The following is an 18,674-nucleotide window of genomic DNA, read 5'->3' as shown; positions in this document are numbered from 1 at the left end:
GGGATTAAAGATAATCTAGGTGAGACCTCAAAACTAAATGAATACTTTGTTTCAGTTTTCAGTAGGGATGATAATATGGAATAGGTGCATGAAGGCAGTAGAGCTGATAGAAATGAGTGTCTAGAAATGGAAATTACCACATCTGAGGTGGAAGAAAAATGTAGAGTTTAGTGCACTCAGTTCAGAGGGACCAGATGATTTCAATCTAAGAATACTGAAATAACTGGCTCATGAGATTGCGAGCCTGGTAGCAAGGTAGTATTCTATGATTGGAGAATAGCTAATGTTGCATCTATGTTTTAGAAAGGGGAAAAAGTGATCTTGGCACTTGCAAACCTGTCAGTCTGACCTCCGTAGTATGCAAGGCTTTAGAACAAATGGTGAAGGAAAGGATAGTTAAATGGTAAGGGATATGTAATGCAAGATGGGTTTACCAAAGGTAGATTGTAGTCTAACCCAATTTCCTTCTTTGAGAAAATAGATTTTTTTTAGATAAGGGCAGTGCAGTGATCTAATATATTTGGACTTCAGTAAAGAATTTGACAAGGTACCACGTGGGAAATTATTAGTTACATTACAAAAGGTGGGGATCAGTACAAAAACTGTAATATGGATAAGGACCTGGGGAGAAGGCAATAGTTTGTGCTGAAGGATAAACTATCAGACTGGAGGGTGGTTACTTGTAGAGTTTCTCAAGGATCGGTCTTGAGATCATTCTTATTAAATATTTTTGTTAATGACCTTGGCACAAAAAGCAGGCATGTTAATGAAATTTGCTGCTGATGCAAAGTTTGGAGGCATAGTCAATACAGAGGAGGTTTGGAATATTATACAGGAAGATCTGGATGGACTTTGAAGACCAAGTAACATAAATTGGATCAAATTCAGTTGAACAGAGTGCAAGGTCATGCACTTGGAGTCTAATAATAATTTCTGCTACAAGCTGTGGACTCATAATTTGGCAGCGAGAGAAGAGGAGAACTCGGTGTGTTGGTAATCGTCCTCTGATCAATGAGTCACCACTGAGATGTGGCTGTGGAAAAAGCAAATGTGATCCTAGGATGAATGAAGAGAAGCATTTTCAGTTGTGAAATAGAAGTGTTAATGCCTTTGTACAAAGCACCGGTAGAACCTCATTTTGAATACTGTGTACAGTTCTGGTCACTCATATTCATGTAAAATGAACTTAAATTGGAAAAGGTGCAGGGAAGAGCTACTAGGATGTTCAGGGGAATGGAGGGCCTCTCTTTTGAGAAGAGACATGAAGAGCTTGGCTCGTTTAGCAGAAAGAAGGCTGACAGGGGATGTGATTGTTCTCTAGAAATACGTGGGGGTAATTAAATACCAGGAATGGTGAGGAGCTATTTAACTTAAAGGACAATGTTGGCACAAGAACAAATGGAGATAAACTGGCCATGAATAAATTAAGGCCAATAGGAGTTGTGTGAGGCTAATCAATTTAATTTTGTTTTAAGAAAGAGCTGTATAAATTTGAGTGGGCTTGTATGACAGAATTACTTGTGATGAATGGTAGGGGGCAGGGTGCTCGGGAGACCTGGGGCTCACTTCCCGTTTGTCACATGTTCCGAAAAGCTCATGCTTCAGGGTTTCAGCTGGCCACCTGCAGGAGTCAGGACAGGGTTCCCCTCCCCCCCAACATATTCTGTTTTTTTGTAAATTTCTGTCCCTCTGAAGCACCAGGGATAGCCATATCTGGAGATGGGATGATGGATGGGGTAGGCCAGGACTCTGAGATGGCACTGAGTGTTTTCTCTGACAGGTTCTTGGCTGGCTGGTTCTTGCTCATATTCTCAGGTTCTAATTGATCGTCGTATGTGGGGTTGGGAAAGAATTTTTCCCCCCAGGTCAGATTGGCAATGACCTGGTTATATATATGCCTGACTTTGCAGCATGGGGTGCTGGTCTCTTGCCGGGATTAACTGGATATATCTCACTTAATCATTTTCCTACGGCTGCTGTGGCCTCAGGCACTGGTGCCCATCGGTCTGTCCTATTCTGTGCCAGTGCAAATAATAGTATAGTATGCTATGGGCTGCAATGCTTTGGTCTAATTTCAGTGTTTGGGTTTAGTGTGCGGATCCTTGGGGGTAGTGGTAGCGGCCTGTGATATAAAGAGGATCAGACTAGATGACCCAATGTCCCTTCTGGCTTTAGTCTATGACTTGTGATTTCAAAATGCTTTCTTTATGATAGAATAGATTCTTTTTTTCACTAAAGAGAGCCTACTTTTCTTTTATCAAAAGAAATCAGAATGGTTTAAGTGTGGAGTTTTCTTTTGCATCCTTAATATTTTTCATTTTATTTGACTGTGTACCCTTGGCTATAAAATATGACTGAAGGTTGTGGGAGGCTGTGTTCCATTAAGAAGTAGATAACTATGCCTTTTATTAAGGAAGGAAGCTAAATAAATGTCTGTCTTGACCTTTGGCAAAAGTGACTCGTAGTGTTTTTTTGCATAGCTATCACACACAGGAAAAGAAAGGAACATTTCTTCCATTAAAGTAACCTATAATTGTCTTTTGGCAAATTACCTCAGTGCTCATAATGTTTACTTTTTTTCTGATTGCTGGTCCAGGGCAAAGCTTGGGAAGTTTATTGGTCCTGGTAGTATTTGTACTAGTCTCTTGAAATGTTTCTTTCTAGCTCTTGAAGTTTGAGGTATTGGACCTTGAAATTCTATCATGCTGACTACCGTTTTGCCATTTCTCCCCACCTCAGTTGCAACAGGATTCCAGCACCAACTATCTCACAGGTTGCTAAAGATAGAGATGAATGCTTTACACTACTTTAAATCTTATATTCCTAGATACTTGCAGGTAGTGTTTAGTTTTAATAGCTATTGAGATACCAGCTGCTAACTTCATCTTAGTTGAAATGTGAAGCAAAAAGATGTTCACTATTTTTTAAAAACTAGGATTGTTTTTTGGGTGATTTGGGAATGCTACCAATCAGTGCACTTTCAGTGTTTACCAGTTGTATGCAGCAGTTATTTCTAGTCTTGTTAGTTCTCAAGATACTTAGGACCATTTGTTAAGCCCTCAAAGTTAGCTGTGGTGTTTGACACTGATTCAGAACCTGTGTGACTGTACAGTAGTGGGTTTTGTTTTGGTGCCTTCTGCTATATTATATTTGGAGAAGTGACCCTTGTAGTTTTTGTTTAATCTGACGTAAAAAAGTGCCTATCTGTGAAAATTTGAGGAGTCTCTTAATGAGATTCAGTGGAAGCAGCCTGCTGTGTTAGAATAGATTAAATATATCTGAGAAACTATGACAATCACGAGGGTTTCATTCTGGTACTGGGATGGGAGGCAGTAGTATCAGAGGCAGTTTACCAGCTGTGGAGCTGGGACTGTCCACCTCGGTTTGTACAGCACATAGCACAGTAGGGTCCCCTGTCCTGATGTGGGCTATAACACTATAAACCTTAATTATCTGTACTTCACATTGATTGAAAGAAAATTGTCAAGTGTGTTGCTTTGTTTGTACTGTTCAGTATTTTTTATAAAATTCTTCATTGCTTAAGACAACTTGAAGGACTCAGTCTTATTTTTTCTATATTAGTACAGTGTTTACTTTCGTTACAGGTTTGAATTTTCTCCAACATGTGAGAGCCAGTCCTGAAGGCTATGCTCATTTTACACTCTCTGGAGATTATTATAACCGTGAGCTTTCGGGTAAATATAAAATGTGTACATTGTTGTAGGAGTTGGAAAGCAGTCTTATATGCTTTAGCAGTCTGGAGTTCACTCAACATAAATTTTACATAAGCGGTCGGGAGGACTGCTGTGTCAGCAAGTTGTCTGCAAATGGAAGAAAAGGGTTTCCTTAAATACACCATGATGAAAAACAAATATATAGAGGCACTGTCAACATTAAAATCAAATATATTTTAAAAATCCTTACATGTATTATTAATCACATCCTAAATAAATCTATTTCTTGTTATTTTATACTCCACTTTCCTTTTTGGTATTTTATTCTCTTGTTCCAGCCTACTTAACCTTTCTTATACAAGAACTGTAAAGAAGATATCCAATTAAATTTTAAATCCAATATATTTAGAGCTGGTAAACGGCAAATAGGATTAGACATTTTATATGGACAATGAGAACATCACAATTACTTTAGATAAGTTATTTTTTTTTTAAGTGTACAAACTCTCATGGCTCAGGCTATAAATCAACCACTAAGCGAGGGAAGAACAACTAAATTTTTGCTAGTTTACAATGTTTCTACAATTTATATAAAAAATTCCGGAATTATTAAGTGTTGACAATGAAGAAATCTTCAGGAATAATCTGTCAATGATGAAGTAATTAGTTACGCTAGCTAGACAGAATGAGTAATTTCTTTCCTGTTTTTGGGTTTGTATTTTTTTTGTTTGTTTTGTATTTCATATCCTCTTGTTTCATGATTGCATGTAGTAGACATCAATTCACAAACAAATTCTCTGCAATTCTGTGAAATTCTGCTTATTTATACACAGGAGGATTTGGTACTCAGTCATACCACTAATTTAGTATTCATTCGAGGCTATAGTTTCTTCTAGGACCTGTCATGACTAGATAAGAATATCGATATATTTGTCATGGTTCCTATTTGAACAACTTCATACAGTCTGGAAATTTCCTTGACTGTTGAATATAAAAGTTCATCTTGAACAGTGTTTGAAAGTAGGAGGCCTTTTCACCAAGGTTTGTTTTTACTGGACACTTACATATGTAAACAGCTTTCCAACATGAACTTAAGATGTTTGTCCAGTGGAGGTAATATTTCTTGTGTTCTCTCAGGCTGGGAGCCATTTATTGAGCCATGGCCATGCTCAGTATCTTGGCAACAACAGGCAGCCAGCCGCCTCCACCCTTCTCGTCTGAAGCTGGAAGCAAAGGCTAAACATCGTCTGGATATCAATATTACCTCTGTGTTAACTGGTATGTATGAGAACACTCGTAGAATATTATCCAATATAGCACACGATACTGACGTTAGACATTGCTAACTGAGTCCCATCAGTGTCCTCTGACATAAGCCTTAGTATAAGTTTCTTTAGATGCTTCAGATTGTTGTTGTAGGAAAGTGCTGATTCAGACATTCTATATTTTATCAGAGTTGGTAAAAATTTATACCCTAGCAGTAATTTATCTTTAATAAAAAGCAGGCTTTCATTAAAAACATCCCACATTTCAAGAATTTAAAAATATTTTAGTATGTTTATCAATTTTCAGCAAGCTGATATATAATGACTACTCATTTAGTCCAGTAATGATGTGTGTCAGTATGCTTATGGGAAGACGGAGTCATGAAGCTCTCACTTTTGATTCCACTTTAAAATCTCACAGTGATTCCTGGCCTAAGTAATAAAAAATACCCTGTTTCACCGTCACCTGACCCTTGAGATATGAGTTCTCGTAGCCAAACAGAATGTTTGCCTTAGTCTTTTTCTGCATCGATAGTGGAGAGGTGGCTACTATACACATTTCCTGTTCTGATCAAAGTTCCAGATATCCATGGTACAGCAGTACAAGAGTAAACTACAAAGAACAAAACATCAACAGTTTGCAATTAGCTGCCTTATTCATGAGTTTAATGAGCCAGCTAAGGAACTTTGGTTTACCCTAGGCTTGACACAAAGAGAAAGAAGGCTTATTGTCTCTTTCAAATGCCACCTCAGGGATTCAGGTATTTCTTAAATTGTCCTGCTCCAAGTGCTGCTGGCAGATCAGAGGGAGCCAAAGTGGGGGTCGGGGGGAGTGGAATCATCTTAGTCCACTCTTTATTTTCTGCTGGGCACTCTATTAAAATTTGTGAGTGCCAGCAAACAGGTATGATTAATGTTACTTTGATTATTCTTCCCTATGCATGTTTATATAATATGAAAGAATGCCATAATCTTGCATGGTCCTCTCAAAACCATTACAAACTGTGCCTGAAGCTGATCAAGTAAATAAGATGAATTTCCCCTTTTAAATTGTGATATTACCCCCCCAAGAACATTTTAAGAAAATAAATGGTAGGAATGTTATCAAAGTATCACAACAATCATCATAGGAAGATAATATAAGTAAGCTCACTACATGAATGTAGCTGAAGATGGTTGTTTTGAGCAGACTGCTGTGATTTTTGAGAGCTGTGGCTTGAAATTAACTTATAAAAGTGGCCTATTGCAACTAGCAGCTAAAATAACTTTGAGATAAATTATTAATCACTTCAATATGGAAGAGTAATTTTAGTCCTATGACTTTAACATACATTTCATTTAGTTAGCTGGTACTTTATTCAGCTGTCATCTCAACAGACATTTAACATTTGTCCTTATTCTTATGATCTTTTTATTTGTATCCCTCTAGAACAGTACAGGAGTACCAAGCAGTCGTGGATGGCAGATTACTGTAAACAGGAGAAAGTGGACACAGTCAAATCGGAAGATTGGATGGGATCTTCTGTGGACCCACCATCCTTCGGACAGAGTATGACATTCCTTCATCATGTATTTCTCTATATGGATATCCTGACACATGCAACCATTTCATTAATAACACTACAAGCTCAAAATTTGGTATTTATCAGCACACAGTGCATTTTAAGGAATTCAGGGCGAGAAGTTGTTAATTTCTGTTATACTGCAATAATCCCTCTAAGAGCATTTTCTGTTTTAGGCTGCTTGGCTTTGACTTAAGAATATGCTCTACTAATTTTACACCCTTATATCTGTCAGATGCTCTCAGTGAACGGAAAACTATCTTATAACACTACTATATAAAAGAACAAATAAGCTGAGTATAACAGTAGCAGTACATTCAACTCTGGGATGGTTTTATGCCTCATGTTGCTCAGTGCTCTTTTGCTTGCTATGGGGTAGTGTTAATGATCTCCAAAATAAGATCACTCCAGTCTTCTTTGTACCAAGGCTTATTTCTCTAAGGCCTTTGAGAACTGGAGAACTCTTTGCTGGACAACTGACTTGCTTCTAGTTGTTACATGACTTAATGTGATCTTTCTGAAGTTCTATGAGTCTTAGCAGTTTTTCTAGTTTCTTTGGAGAGTTCCGGTATTGTCTTGACTCCACATTTCCAGCGAGAGCTTCAGAAAAGTCTCCTCCATTCAGTAAACATTTCATTGCCAAATAAAAGCTCTTTACACCTAAAATTTCTCTCCTCCTGATGCGCAAAGTTACTCTGTTTCTTTTTTACAGCTAAAAAAGAGAGAATAGGGAAATAAGAAGAAACAGCAAAAAGCATCTATTTTTGTATTTTTTTGGCTCCTCTTCCATAGGAGTCTCAGATTCTTTCAGGAGTCAATTTTAAAAAGAAAAACGCTGGTCTGTCCCACTCTCACTGGGCTGCAGTAATTCACCTACGAGCAGGGCTTTGGAGCTGTCCAAAAACCTGCAGCTCCACTGCTCTGGAGCTGCTCCGCTCCAAAGCCCTGCCTATGAGGTATCTTTTTCCAAGAATACAGAAGATAAGTTTCCCCTCCTCAGTGAACAGATGATAAAGTTTCAGGAAGTTCTGAAATCCTTGGACAATGTGAATTCTGTGAGTTGCAGTCCTGCAAGGCAAATGGTTAGTTTGGCAATCCAAATGCCACTTGATTGCTGTACAGTCAGCTCCTGCAGAAACATGACTTTTCAAAACAATACCTCTCCTGGTATAATAAGGAAATACATGCCTCTTTTGATTTATTGATGTTTTTCTTGGTATTGTAGCAAATTTAATCCTGGGACTTTTCTGTATCAGTGTCAGCTTTCACAGTGAAACTGTAATAGCAATGGTCTTCCCAGCATGAAGAACGAATGAATTTAATATTCTAGCAGGGTTTACAGTGTTACACTAACTGTAATTTGGCCTGACTGTATTAGTTTTACTTAACAATATGCATTGAACATGAATAATAAAATATCCCCATCAAAGAGAAAATATGATCCTCATAATCTGTTTTTTAAATCAGTTGAGAACTAAACATTGAAGCTTTCCCTGATTTAACTCCATGTCTCTCACATCAACCAGGCGATATTAAGGTTAACCAGTTTAACAACTGAATTTCTGAATTAAACTATATTAAACCTGGCTAAACATTTTGCTTTGAATGTTCATCTTAATTCTAAGAGAGCATTGCATGTGGGAGTTCTTGACTTGCCTTTCTCCCCCATGTGGTGTTTGGAACTTTTTTCCAGAAGAAATAGAAACTCTCAAATTCTAATTTAGCACTAGGACATGGATAGTGCCCATTTACTGATTGCATGATGCCAACAGTCTGTGTAACTCTCCTTATTCTTGTATGCATACTAGAGAAGCATCTGCCTGTATATCTGCATTTTTCCTTACCTGCTAACGTTTGTCTTTCCTATCTGCCAGGCCTTCCCCTTGTCTACCTTAGAACTAGGAGTACAGCCAGTCTGACTAACCTAGAACATCAGATCTATACTAGAGGTACTGTACTTCAGAGAGAGAGAGATGCTTTGCTTTTTCAAAGAAATGTCTTGTACAACAAATATTGCACTGTATAAGTGACCTGCCTATAAATCAAGCCTCTAATTCCTATATATAAAAGCTAACGTGCCATACGTATGTTGTTCATCCCTGTCGTGCATTCTGTCTACCCCTCCTGTGTTTTCTGGATCTGTCAACAGGGAAAGAAGTGGAGCAGCTAGTCCTATCTAGGAAGGCTATCTCCTCGAGGGAATGAAAGCAGAATCATATCCTGCTCTGAGTCGATTTCCTAGGCAATAGGGTTGAAGTTTGGTAGAAATTCCTCAGTGTATAGATAAGTGCTGTAAATACTTAATTGCCAAGATCTAATACACTGACTACAGCAGGAGTGTTCAACAGATCATTAAAAATTGGGATGATTTGAAAAGCATATTTATCTGTTTTCAATGAACATCAGAAAGTAAAACATTTTTAATAAATGAAATGTTAATTTATGTGCTATATATTTAACTTCTACTGTCTTTTTGACAAAGTTATCCTATTTAAATTAACAGGTTATTTTCAATTTGAGTCATTATGGAAAAGTAAATAAGTTTGACATAAGTCATTTCCCATGTAAAAAGGCTAACAAATGTTTGGGGAAAAAGCCTGAAATAAAACTACATTTGAAATCTTTTTATATCGCACTTCATAAATGTTTTACTTTTGGTGCACAGATAATTCATAGAATCAAAAACAAGCTTAAAATACAAGAGCTCTATGGGAATTTAATGTTTTGAGGAGTCGGGTAGTTTGCTTATACCCCTTAATGAGTTTTTGTACTAAAATGATATGCACACAGATACAATCAGTATATTGTATACTGTATATTGTATGGCCAGTTTTGTTCAATATCTTCATTAATGATCTGGAGGATGGGTGGATTGCACCCTCAGCAAGTTTGCAGATGACACTAAACTGGGAGGAGAGGTTGATACGCTGGAGGGTAGGGATAGGATACAGAGGGCCCTAGACAAATTAGAGGATTGGGCCAAAAGAAATCTGATGAGGTTCAACAAGGACAAGTGCAGAGTCCTGCACTCAGGAGGGAAGAATCCCATGCACCACTACAGACTAGGGACTGAATGGCTAGGCAGCAGTTCTGCAGAGAAGGACCTAGGGGTTACAGTGGACAAGAAGCTGGATACGAGTCAACAGTGTGCCGTTGTTGCCAAGAAGGCCAGTGTCATTTTGGGCTGTATAAGTAGGGGCATTGCCAGCAGATCGAGGAACGTGATCATTCCCCTCTATTTGACATTGGTGAGGCCTCATCTGGAGTACTGTGTCCAGTTTTGGGCCCCACACTAAAAGAATGATGTGGAAAAATTGGAAAACGTCCAGCGGAGGGCAACAAAAATGATTAGAGGACTGGAACACGACTTATGAGGAGAGGCTGAGAGAACTGGGATTGTTTAGTCTGTGAAAGAGAAGAATGAGGGGGGATTTGATAGCTGCTTTCAACTACCTGAAAGGGGGTTCCAAAGAGGATGGATCTAGACTGTTCTCAGTGGTAGCAGATGGCAGAACAAGGAGTAATGGTCTCAAGTTGCAGTGGGAGAGGTTTTGGTTGGATATTAGGAAAAACTTTTTCATTAGGAGGGTGGTGAAACACTGGAATGCGTTACCTAAGGAGGTGGTGGAATCTCCTTCCTTAGAAGTTTTTAAGGTCAGGCTTGACAAAGCCCTGGCTGGGATGATTTAGTTGGGGATTGGTCCTGCTATGATGACCTCCTGAGGTCCCTTCCAAACCTGATCTTCTATGATTGTCTGTAAAAGTAAAAACCTTGCCTAAGTAAGAACTCCTGTGTTCATCGAAAATTTGATTACTGTAAGGCTAAATTACAGTATTTTACACTTTTACAATCGACTTTAATGAGAGTTGAAACAAAAGAAAATAACTTGTACAAAAGAAATCCTTATTTCCCATTTCTTGTATTTTAAATCAGCAGTTTGAGAAGTTGCCATCTGTACAGCATGTTTTGTTTTAAAAATCATCATACCATAAAATTGACACAATCCAAAAATTTGTTTTGTAATTGCTCTTGAAAATATAAATCAACAACTGATTAAGTGCCGATTAAAAGTTTTTCTTCTGCTCTGTAATTCTATATAACTAGAGGCAGCTATACAGTATTTTACTAAATCTAGCCTATTGTCAGAAAGATGATTGCGAATCTGTGATTGGCAGAAGACAAAATTTTGATCTGGAAGAACTTGATCTTTCTATCTTTGAAAGCACTAGAAATTTTGCGATCAATTTCTGTGGAATCACCATTAAGTCATAACAAATCTTGTTAAGAATATAGATATCCTTTTTCATTCACTGTTTGGAATAAAGTTGAATCTGATGTTCGGTAACATACTAAAGAATGGACTGTTTTGGAACTTGTGGGTATGTGTATGAAGAAAGACATATTAAGGTGCTGTATTATATTTTGTAGACCTAGACCGTTGTACAGTTTTTACTGTTGGTAGACACTCCTGACCACTTTGTTCAGAAGCTTTATAATTATTCCTTAACTTTGCACTTAAGTGCTTTCACTTCTAATTCTACATACTTTCAAAATTTATAATGCCATAAGAACATATAAAAGTATCAAAATAAATAAGATAATGTGGGTGACTATAAGCAAAGAAAATTTTGCTTATTTTATTTGTGTAAGTAAGCAGTTGAACAAATTATGCAGGACTAAACCCTTGGCAGCAATTATATCTGTTATCCGCTGATAAATTCCTGTATTTCGTGGGGCAGATTCTCAGTAGCTATAAATTGTCATAGCTTCATTAGGAGCTATGACAACTTACACCTGCTGAGGATCTGTCCCAGTAGGTTTAGAAAATTAGAGACCTGCTTCAGCATACAAATAACTCCTGCTGAACTCAGTAACTACTGCTTGTATGTTGTGGTGGGAGAATAAGTCCTCAGAATATGAGAAATAATGAATTATGGAAGTACCTGTATTTATATGGATTTTCATCTTAAAATAAAGGCAACGATTAACCATTAGGAACAATAATTTATATTTGAAAAAAGATAAATGATTGTCAATTATAATAATATTTAATTTCTGTGCTGCCTTTTCATTAATCCATTCACCCGCTGGAGGGCAGTGAAAGGCAATAGTTAAAATATTGGGCTCTTTTTCTGACTTTCACATTTTAGAAAAATGTATGCTGAGCAATATGTTAGGCTTCATTCCTTTTGTTTTTTAAAACTATTTTGTTCTAGTGATGTTTTCCTAATGATTAAATCTAGTGAGCAGCCATGTTTATTTAAAAAAAAAAATCTTTGAAGTTGACTATTTTTTGTTTTTGTCAGTCAGAACCAATATCCTGTTATGACAATAGCCTTAACTGACAGAATGCAATATAATAGAAAATAGCAGGGTAAAATCTGCTCTTGTTAATAAAACATTCTTAACATACACACTCTTTATTGCATGAAAAAGGTCAAATGTGATAGATGATGTTCATTATTTAATGTTTTTGTAGCCTTCAGTTCTACATTTTAACAGTTCTGTTTTTTTTTCCTTTGGACACATTCAGGTTGATTTTTGTTTTTGTTTACTTTATGATCTAAAATGACCTTAAGCTGTGCAGACAACATATTTCTGCCTTGCTGTCATTGTTAATGATTAAAAATAACTTTTAAGAGGGTACTGGATGGCTTAGTGATTTGTAGTGAGTAATGCAGAGCTTTTCTTTAGTTGATGGCTTAAATCAACCCAGGTTAGTAGTAACTGTATGTGGTTACCATCTCAGGAGTGTTTGGCCATATATGAAGTGTGTTGGTGATCTCAGACCAGTTCCTAGTTGGACAGCTATCAACATAATAATCACCGCCACTGTGGAGATACTTGTTTGACAATTGTGGTAGAGGCACCAAAAGAATGAATGAACGTGGTGAATGAACTGACTTTTGATTCCTAAAGGGAGAGCCTCTGATCTGGGGTTGGTGCAGATTGGTGAGACCGTGTGGGGAAAGCTTCCTTTGCTCACTGTATACCTGACCTGTGAATATAGGACTTCAGTTTCCATTGCTGACAGTTTGACACAAGGGGGGGTGGGGTGTGTGTGAGTAAAAATGCTTTTATATCTCTTATGCTATATATTTCTATTTTTTTTTCTCTTTCACTTTGTGCCAGGTTTGGTTCTCTAGACTTTGATTTATTATAACTGGCATCTCCACCAAGTTGTGTCAGTACCTAACATGTTTCGTGAGATACATTTAATAAAGCCCTCTTTTATTCTTTTATAGCTGAAATGAAGACCCCAAAACGCAGACAGCCCTTTGTACCATTTGCGTTGCGGAATCACACCGGATGCACTCTATGGTTTGCTACCCTAACTACTACCCCTACCCGGTAAAGAACTGTTATGGTGTCATTCTAACAATATTTGTCTGTGATGCAGGTGCTGTGGAAAAGTAGATTTGTTTTCTGTTGATGTATCTTGCCCTTCCTGGCAACTATTTTTTTTTTTAATTCAAAAATTTTTAAAATAAAGCCAAGAGGGAACATAGTGACATTGGCAATAATTTTTTTTTTTAAAAAAAATCAGTTTTATTCATATTGGATCTAAATTTTTTAACAAAAACTAAAATCTTTAATCATGATGACCCTTTAATCACTTTGAAGCATTCTCAAAGTTGCCAGTACAATGTTTGACTTTCTTTTTAAACCTTTTCAAGACCATCTCCATTAGACAATTTTTTTATTTTATTTTATTTTTTTTTTGCAGAGCCCTTAGTTTTCTCTCATAAGACAGGTTTTACCATATTGTGATGCTCAGTTGCCTTTTTGTTGAGGAATATGTACAAATTAAGAACAACAACTTAACTTACACCATAGAAGTTTTAGTCTGGTGTTATTCTGGTTACAGTGCAGCACTATCTCATAGTGGGAGTCCGGGTGTCGATCCTGAGGAAAATGGAACATTTCTTGATGATGCACACAATGTCAGTGAGTGGCGAGAAGTTCTCACTAGTGAGGAGATTCCATTCGAATTTGAAGCCAGAGGGAAACTAAGACACAGGTGAAAGAGAAAACCATCAGTTTTCCTTTGGAATTTATTCACACATTTATATATACATTCATGGGAACATACTTTTTGGAATGCTGTCTAGTAGATTTTTTTAAATATTTGGCCAATTTTTAATCTTTCCTTGATTTTTACATACTTGAAAATATATAATATCTGTGGCTAAATTCTGCCATTAGACAAGCCTGGATGTCAATGGAAGTTGTGTATGAATGGTTTTTCTCATTTTAATTTTGTAAAAGTGGTGTTTCCTGTATTTCTAGAGAAACTTGTGGGGGGAAAAAATTGTCAGTTTGCTTGACTGAATGTCTGCACACTCTGTGAAGAATATATGTTGGTTAGCAGTTGAATTCAAAACCAGAGGGTACTAACAAATATTTAACAAGTTTATTTTTTGTTTTGCATGTACTGCATATGGGCTATAGTTTTATTTGTGTAGTTTGTACAAGCTGACATTGGATAATTGCCTCTTAAATTAAAAGCACATTTTTAAATCCTTGGAATAGAAAACTGTATTTTTACATTTGAATAGTCAAGAATTAATCTTCTCTTAAAACAACAGATAAATTCAAATATATATTGGTTCTAATTATTGTCCTGGCTTTCCTTTGTGAGATGATGCCTTAATGATAATTTGACTTTAATTGAACTGACAGGCACACACATGATCTAAGAATTCATCAGCTGCAAGTGAGAGTAAGTGGATGGGAACAAGTCAGTCCGGTGTCGGTAGACAAAGTTGGAACCTTTTTCCGATATGCAGCACCTGACAAGAACACATCATCTTCTACTGTAAGTTCTGATTCTGAGTATATTTTAATTGTATCTTTTCACAAAGTTTACTGGGGTAGTCTTTTCTTCAAAATTTTATTTCTAAAGCAGTGACTGTTCACTGATGGGACCTTCTTTCTCTTCAGTTAGCTCAAAATGAGTGTTTAGTGATCTTGGGTCAGTTACTAGCTGACAGTTTTACATATTGCAAAAATAACATACATTCTGTAGTATTCAAAGTTAGTCTGTGCTCAACAGAGAATCGGAGCGAAGAATGACAGAAATATTGCATTAGTAAAGGTGTCACGGATCCATTGATTAAAATTCTGCATCCCACCAACATTGTTCCTATGTCCCAGTCCTCTATTTCAGGCTTATTAGGTCTGCCTTCCGTGGTTAATTAATTGAAAATAAACTATATTGACAATTTTGTATAATTCTGGGGTGGTGTTGCATTGACAAAAATCTGTTTTGTGAATGAAAACATTTAATTGGGCCAGCCCACAGGCTTGCATTCATGGTGGGGCCTAACGACAAAGCAAGCCTGTAGGCGTCAGGAGTAGATAATGAAACTGAAGGGCTCCAGGCTGCAAGTTGCAGCACCTCCAGGGAAATTAAGTTGTTGGTCTCTTGGCATTAGGCAGAACTTGGCTCTAAATTTACAAAATTATTCAGAGGGCAAATCACTATTCAGCAGGAGTTTTGGGGGTGTAGGAACTGTTAAATATTTTCAGTAGTCCTGACGGTTGCATATTATAGCAAGCATAGTATCATCTCAATTTCCTTGCCATATATATTTAAGATCTATTTTTGCTTATGCCAGGAAGATGATGTGGTTCCCTACTCTGTGGTTGAAATTACTCTGCATATATTTCTAATAATGATACATTTTCCAGTAACTCCCCTTTCTTCTTTGTTACAAAACAACAGAACTACAAACTACAGGAAACAATCACATTTTACTTTTTGGAACTAATCTTCCTGACACCTCTCCAGAGCCATGGAGAGCATCAGGAAGACTATTGACTATAGTTTAGCTTTGCTTCTCACAAAGCAATAAGGTACTTTAGAAGGGACATTAGCAGTTTACAATGTGCTCTGATTGATAAGTTTTACTTTATTCTTGTCTAGGTTGGGAGCCCCATCAGTAGAACAAATATAATACATCCCCACGTCTATGTGAGTACATTTTTTTCATTGTTCCTTTAGACGTGTTTAATTAAAGTAGAATAATTCTATGAATGGAGTGATTATTATTCTCTCTTTACAAACGGTTTGACAGACTTGGTACAAATTGTACCCATGCAATGATGATTATCTGATTATGGAAGTCAGTGTTACTCGTGAGGGAATTCCAAAAAAAAAATAAAAATTCTGCGCACAATATTTTAAAATTCTGCACATTTTATTTGTCAGTAAATAAATGTGGAGGCCCAGCATGGCAATGGGGAGCAAAGGCCACTGCTTCATGAAGGTGGGAGATCACCCTGCAGCTCACCCTCCCTCCCCCATTCTTCCCTGGGGACAGGGACTCGGTGGTGAGGCTGCACCCAACCCTGACACAGCACAAGGGCTGAGCTTGCCCCAGAAACACCCGGGGCCTTGCCCCTCTGCACCAGATGTGGGCAGGTAGGCTCAGCTCAGCAGGATCCAAGTATGGAGGGACTTAGTGTGGAAGGATCCAGGTGTGGGATGAGAGGATTCTGTGTATGGCAATCTGGGTGCAGGGTGCCCAGTGAGGGGTCCAGGTGCAGGGGGATCTGGATGCATAGGTGCTTGTTTGGGGGGGAGATTCTGGGTGCAGTAGCAATGGGACTCGGGTGGGGGGGCAAGTAAAGTTGGTTAGGACTTGGAGGGGGGGTGTCATCTGGGTGTGGAAGGATGGGGCTCGGCAGGGGGGGTCTGAGAGTGAAGGGCTCAGCGGGGGGTCCGGGTGCTGGGGGAGTGGGGCTTGGTGGGTTAGGGGTATGGGTGCAGCTGATTTGAATCTCAGTGGGATGAGGGTCTGGGTGCGGGGTGGGCTGGTCAGGGTAGGGCTTCAATGTGTCTGCTTAACAGGGGAACCCCAGCTGCCACTGGGGATGCTGTATGCTGGATGCTGAGGGGATGCTGTATGTCAGGATCCTGCTTTCCCCCCCACATTCCCCTACTCTTCTCTTCCCCGTCCCATCACGCCCACATCCCCTTGTCCAATCCCATCCCCTTTCCTTCCCCACTGCCTCTTCCCCCACTCCACCCTCTTAGCCTTGGCACTCACCATTGTACAGAAAACAGGATGGCTCCCAGTGCACACAGAAGGGGAGGAAAACCGTCACTAGGACCCAGGAGGCGGTGTCTAGCTGCAGAGTCAGCTAGCCTGAGCAGCCCCCTCCCTCACCCAGGCAGCTCTGGCACATGACCACTCTTGCGGCTTCCTTTGCTTCCCCATTATTTTCTTCAGAGAAGCAAAGATGTCTGGGGGGACATGAATTCTGTGCGCATGCAATGACACAGAATTCTCCCAGGAGTACAATGTATTTGACATCTGATTTAAACACTCCTATTTCCTTGAACCTATTGTATGGTTACTTCCATTATTTCCTTTGCAAGGAAAGTTGTTGTTTTTTCCATTCTGCCTCAAAAATAAGAGATCACCAAGGAATAACAACTTATTTCCTCCTTGCAGGACACCTTTCATAACACCAATGACCCTTACTCTTCTGTGTGACTTACCTCATTTCATACTAATTTTGCAACAGCACTACACGTTGCTGCTTCTCTATCATCTCAAGCAACACTGGGTGGAACTGATCTGTTTGCACACTAGATTATTTATAAATAATTTTATTTTTGAAGGACTAGGGGTTCTGCACAGCAATAATAGTTATCTCATAATAATTCAGGAGACCAAACAAAGCTGTTCATCATTCTTTAACATTCAAATGGAGAGTCACCAACATCAGCTCTCCCACATACCACAAATGTGGATAGCTGTTTGTATAACTTTAACTTGCGTCCTTTTTCATGTTGGCAGAGTCCACTAAGCTAGTAAAATAGCATTTTTGTGGGTTAGGGAGCATCTTGAACATCACTCCAATATTTCAAACAGGTCTCAAGAAACCCAGGCAATAGACACCTTTGTGTATATGTGAAATGAGTCCAGACTTTGTTTGGAGTTCTTGTCTAGGTTTTCCCCTTTTTTGATTCCGGTTTCATATCCTGTTCCTTTCAGCCTTCTTCCTCTTTCCCTTTCCTTTTTGACCCAGAAATATTCTCCTTTCTTTCAATGCAGATATCACTGTGTCCTCTTTTTTGCTGCTTTGTTCTGACTATGCTCCATGCTACCTCATCCTCCAGATGTTATTTCTTAAGGGTGTTCACTTTAATAGGGAGACACCATAGACCTCACTCTCTACTGCCTTGGGTCATCAGTTACACATTTGTGAGGTGAATATAAAATCCAACTAAATCAGAATGTTAACACTTAATACCACTAGTCATTCTATTCCAGATGTAAATAATTACATAAGGTGCAAGGGTTTTGGAGAATAAGACGGCAGTAGTTTCCAGGATGACTGAGCACTTGTTAAATGTGAGTGTCCAGACCTGTAACTAGTTCGCTCTGGCACTGATTTTGTTAAATATGGAAGAGGATCTGCAGACTTTTAGAGCAGCTAAGAGGAAAAAAGAATAATGGGCGCATCTAGTAGAGTTTTCTTGGAATAGATTCATAGGCATTGATATGGTACCTGCAAAGGTAGAAGGAATGGGTTAGTGGGTAGTTTATTTAAATTTCTGAATGTTTTAATGTGAATCTTTTTGAGAACTGACCACTCGTAGAGTTCAAGGTCAGAAGGGACCATCATGATCATCTAGTCTGAGCTCTGCACATTACAGGCCACAGAACCTCACTTACCCACTCATTTAATAGACCCCTAACCTCTGGTTAAGTTACTGAAGTCCTCAAATCATGATTTAAAGACTTCGTGTTACAGAGAATCCACAATTTACACTAGTTTAAACTTGCAAGTGACCTGTGCCCCATGCTGCAGAGGAAGGCGAAAACTTCCCAGGGTCTCTGACAATCTGTCCTGGGAGAAAATTCCTTCCCAACCCTAAATATGGCAATCAGTTAGACCCTGAGCAGGTGTGCAAGACTCACCAGCTAGACACATGGGAAAGAATTCTCTGTAGTAACTCTGAGCCCGCCCCATCTAGTGTCCCATCATCAGCCGTTGAAGATATTTGCGGCTACTAGTTGTAGATCAGCTACATGCCATTGTACGCAGTCTCATATCATCCCCTTCATAAACTTATCAAGCTCAGTCTTGAAGCCAGGCTTTTTGCTCCCACCGCTCCCCTTGGAAGGCTGGTCCAGAACTGCCACTAATCACA

General features: G+C 38.6%; 1 protein-coding gene across 1 annotated transcript in view; it reads left to right on the top strand.

Annotated features, from left to right (window-relative positions):
• VPS13D (vacuolar protein sorting 13 homolog D) overlaps positions 1-18,674 on the top strand; it is a 195,712-nt gene that overhangs the window by 56,145 nt on the left and 120,893 nt on the right. Inside the window, 8 exon segments of the mRNA XM_038377201.2 lie at positions 3,606-3,695; positions 4,812-4,952; positions 6,369-6,488; positions 8,376-8,450; positions 12,748-12,853; positions 13,371-13,523; positions 14,186-14,321; positions 15,432-15,479. Coding sequence (XP_038233129.1) covers positions 3,606-3,695; positions 4,812-4,952; positions 6,369-6,488; positions 8,376-8,450; positions 12,748-12,853; positions 13,371-13,523; positions 14,186-14,321; positions 15,432-15,479 — 869 coding nt within the window.

The sequence above is a fragment of the Dermochelys coriacea genome, chromosome 18 (genome assembly GCF_009764565.3).
Source record: "Dermochelys coriacea isolate rDerCor1 chromosome 18, rDerCor1.pri.v4, whole genome shotgun sequence".
Lineage (NCBI taxonomy): Eukaryota > Metazoa > Chordata > Testudines > Dermochelyidae > Dermochelys > Dermochelys coriacea.
Note: the sequence above shows the minus strand (reverse complement) of the source record. Positions and strands in the feature narration are given on the sequence as shown.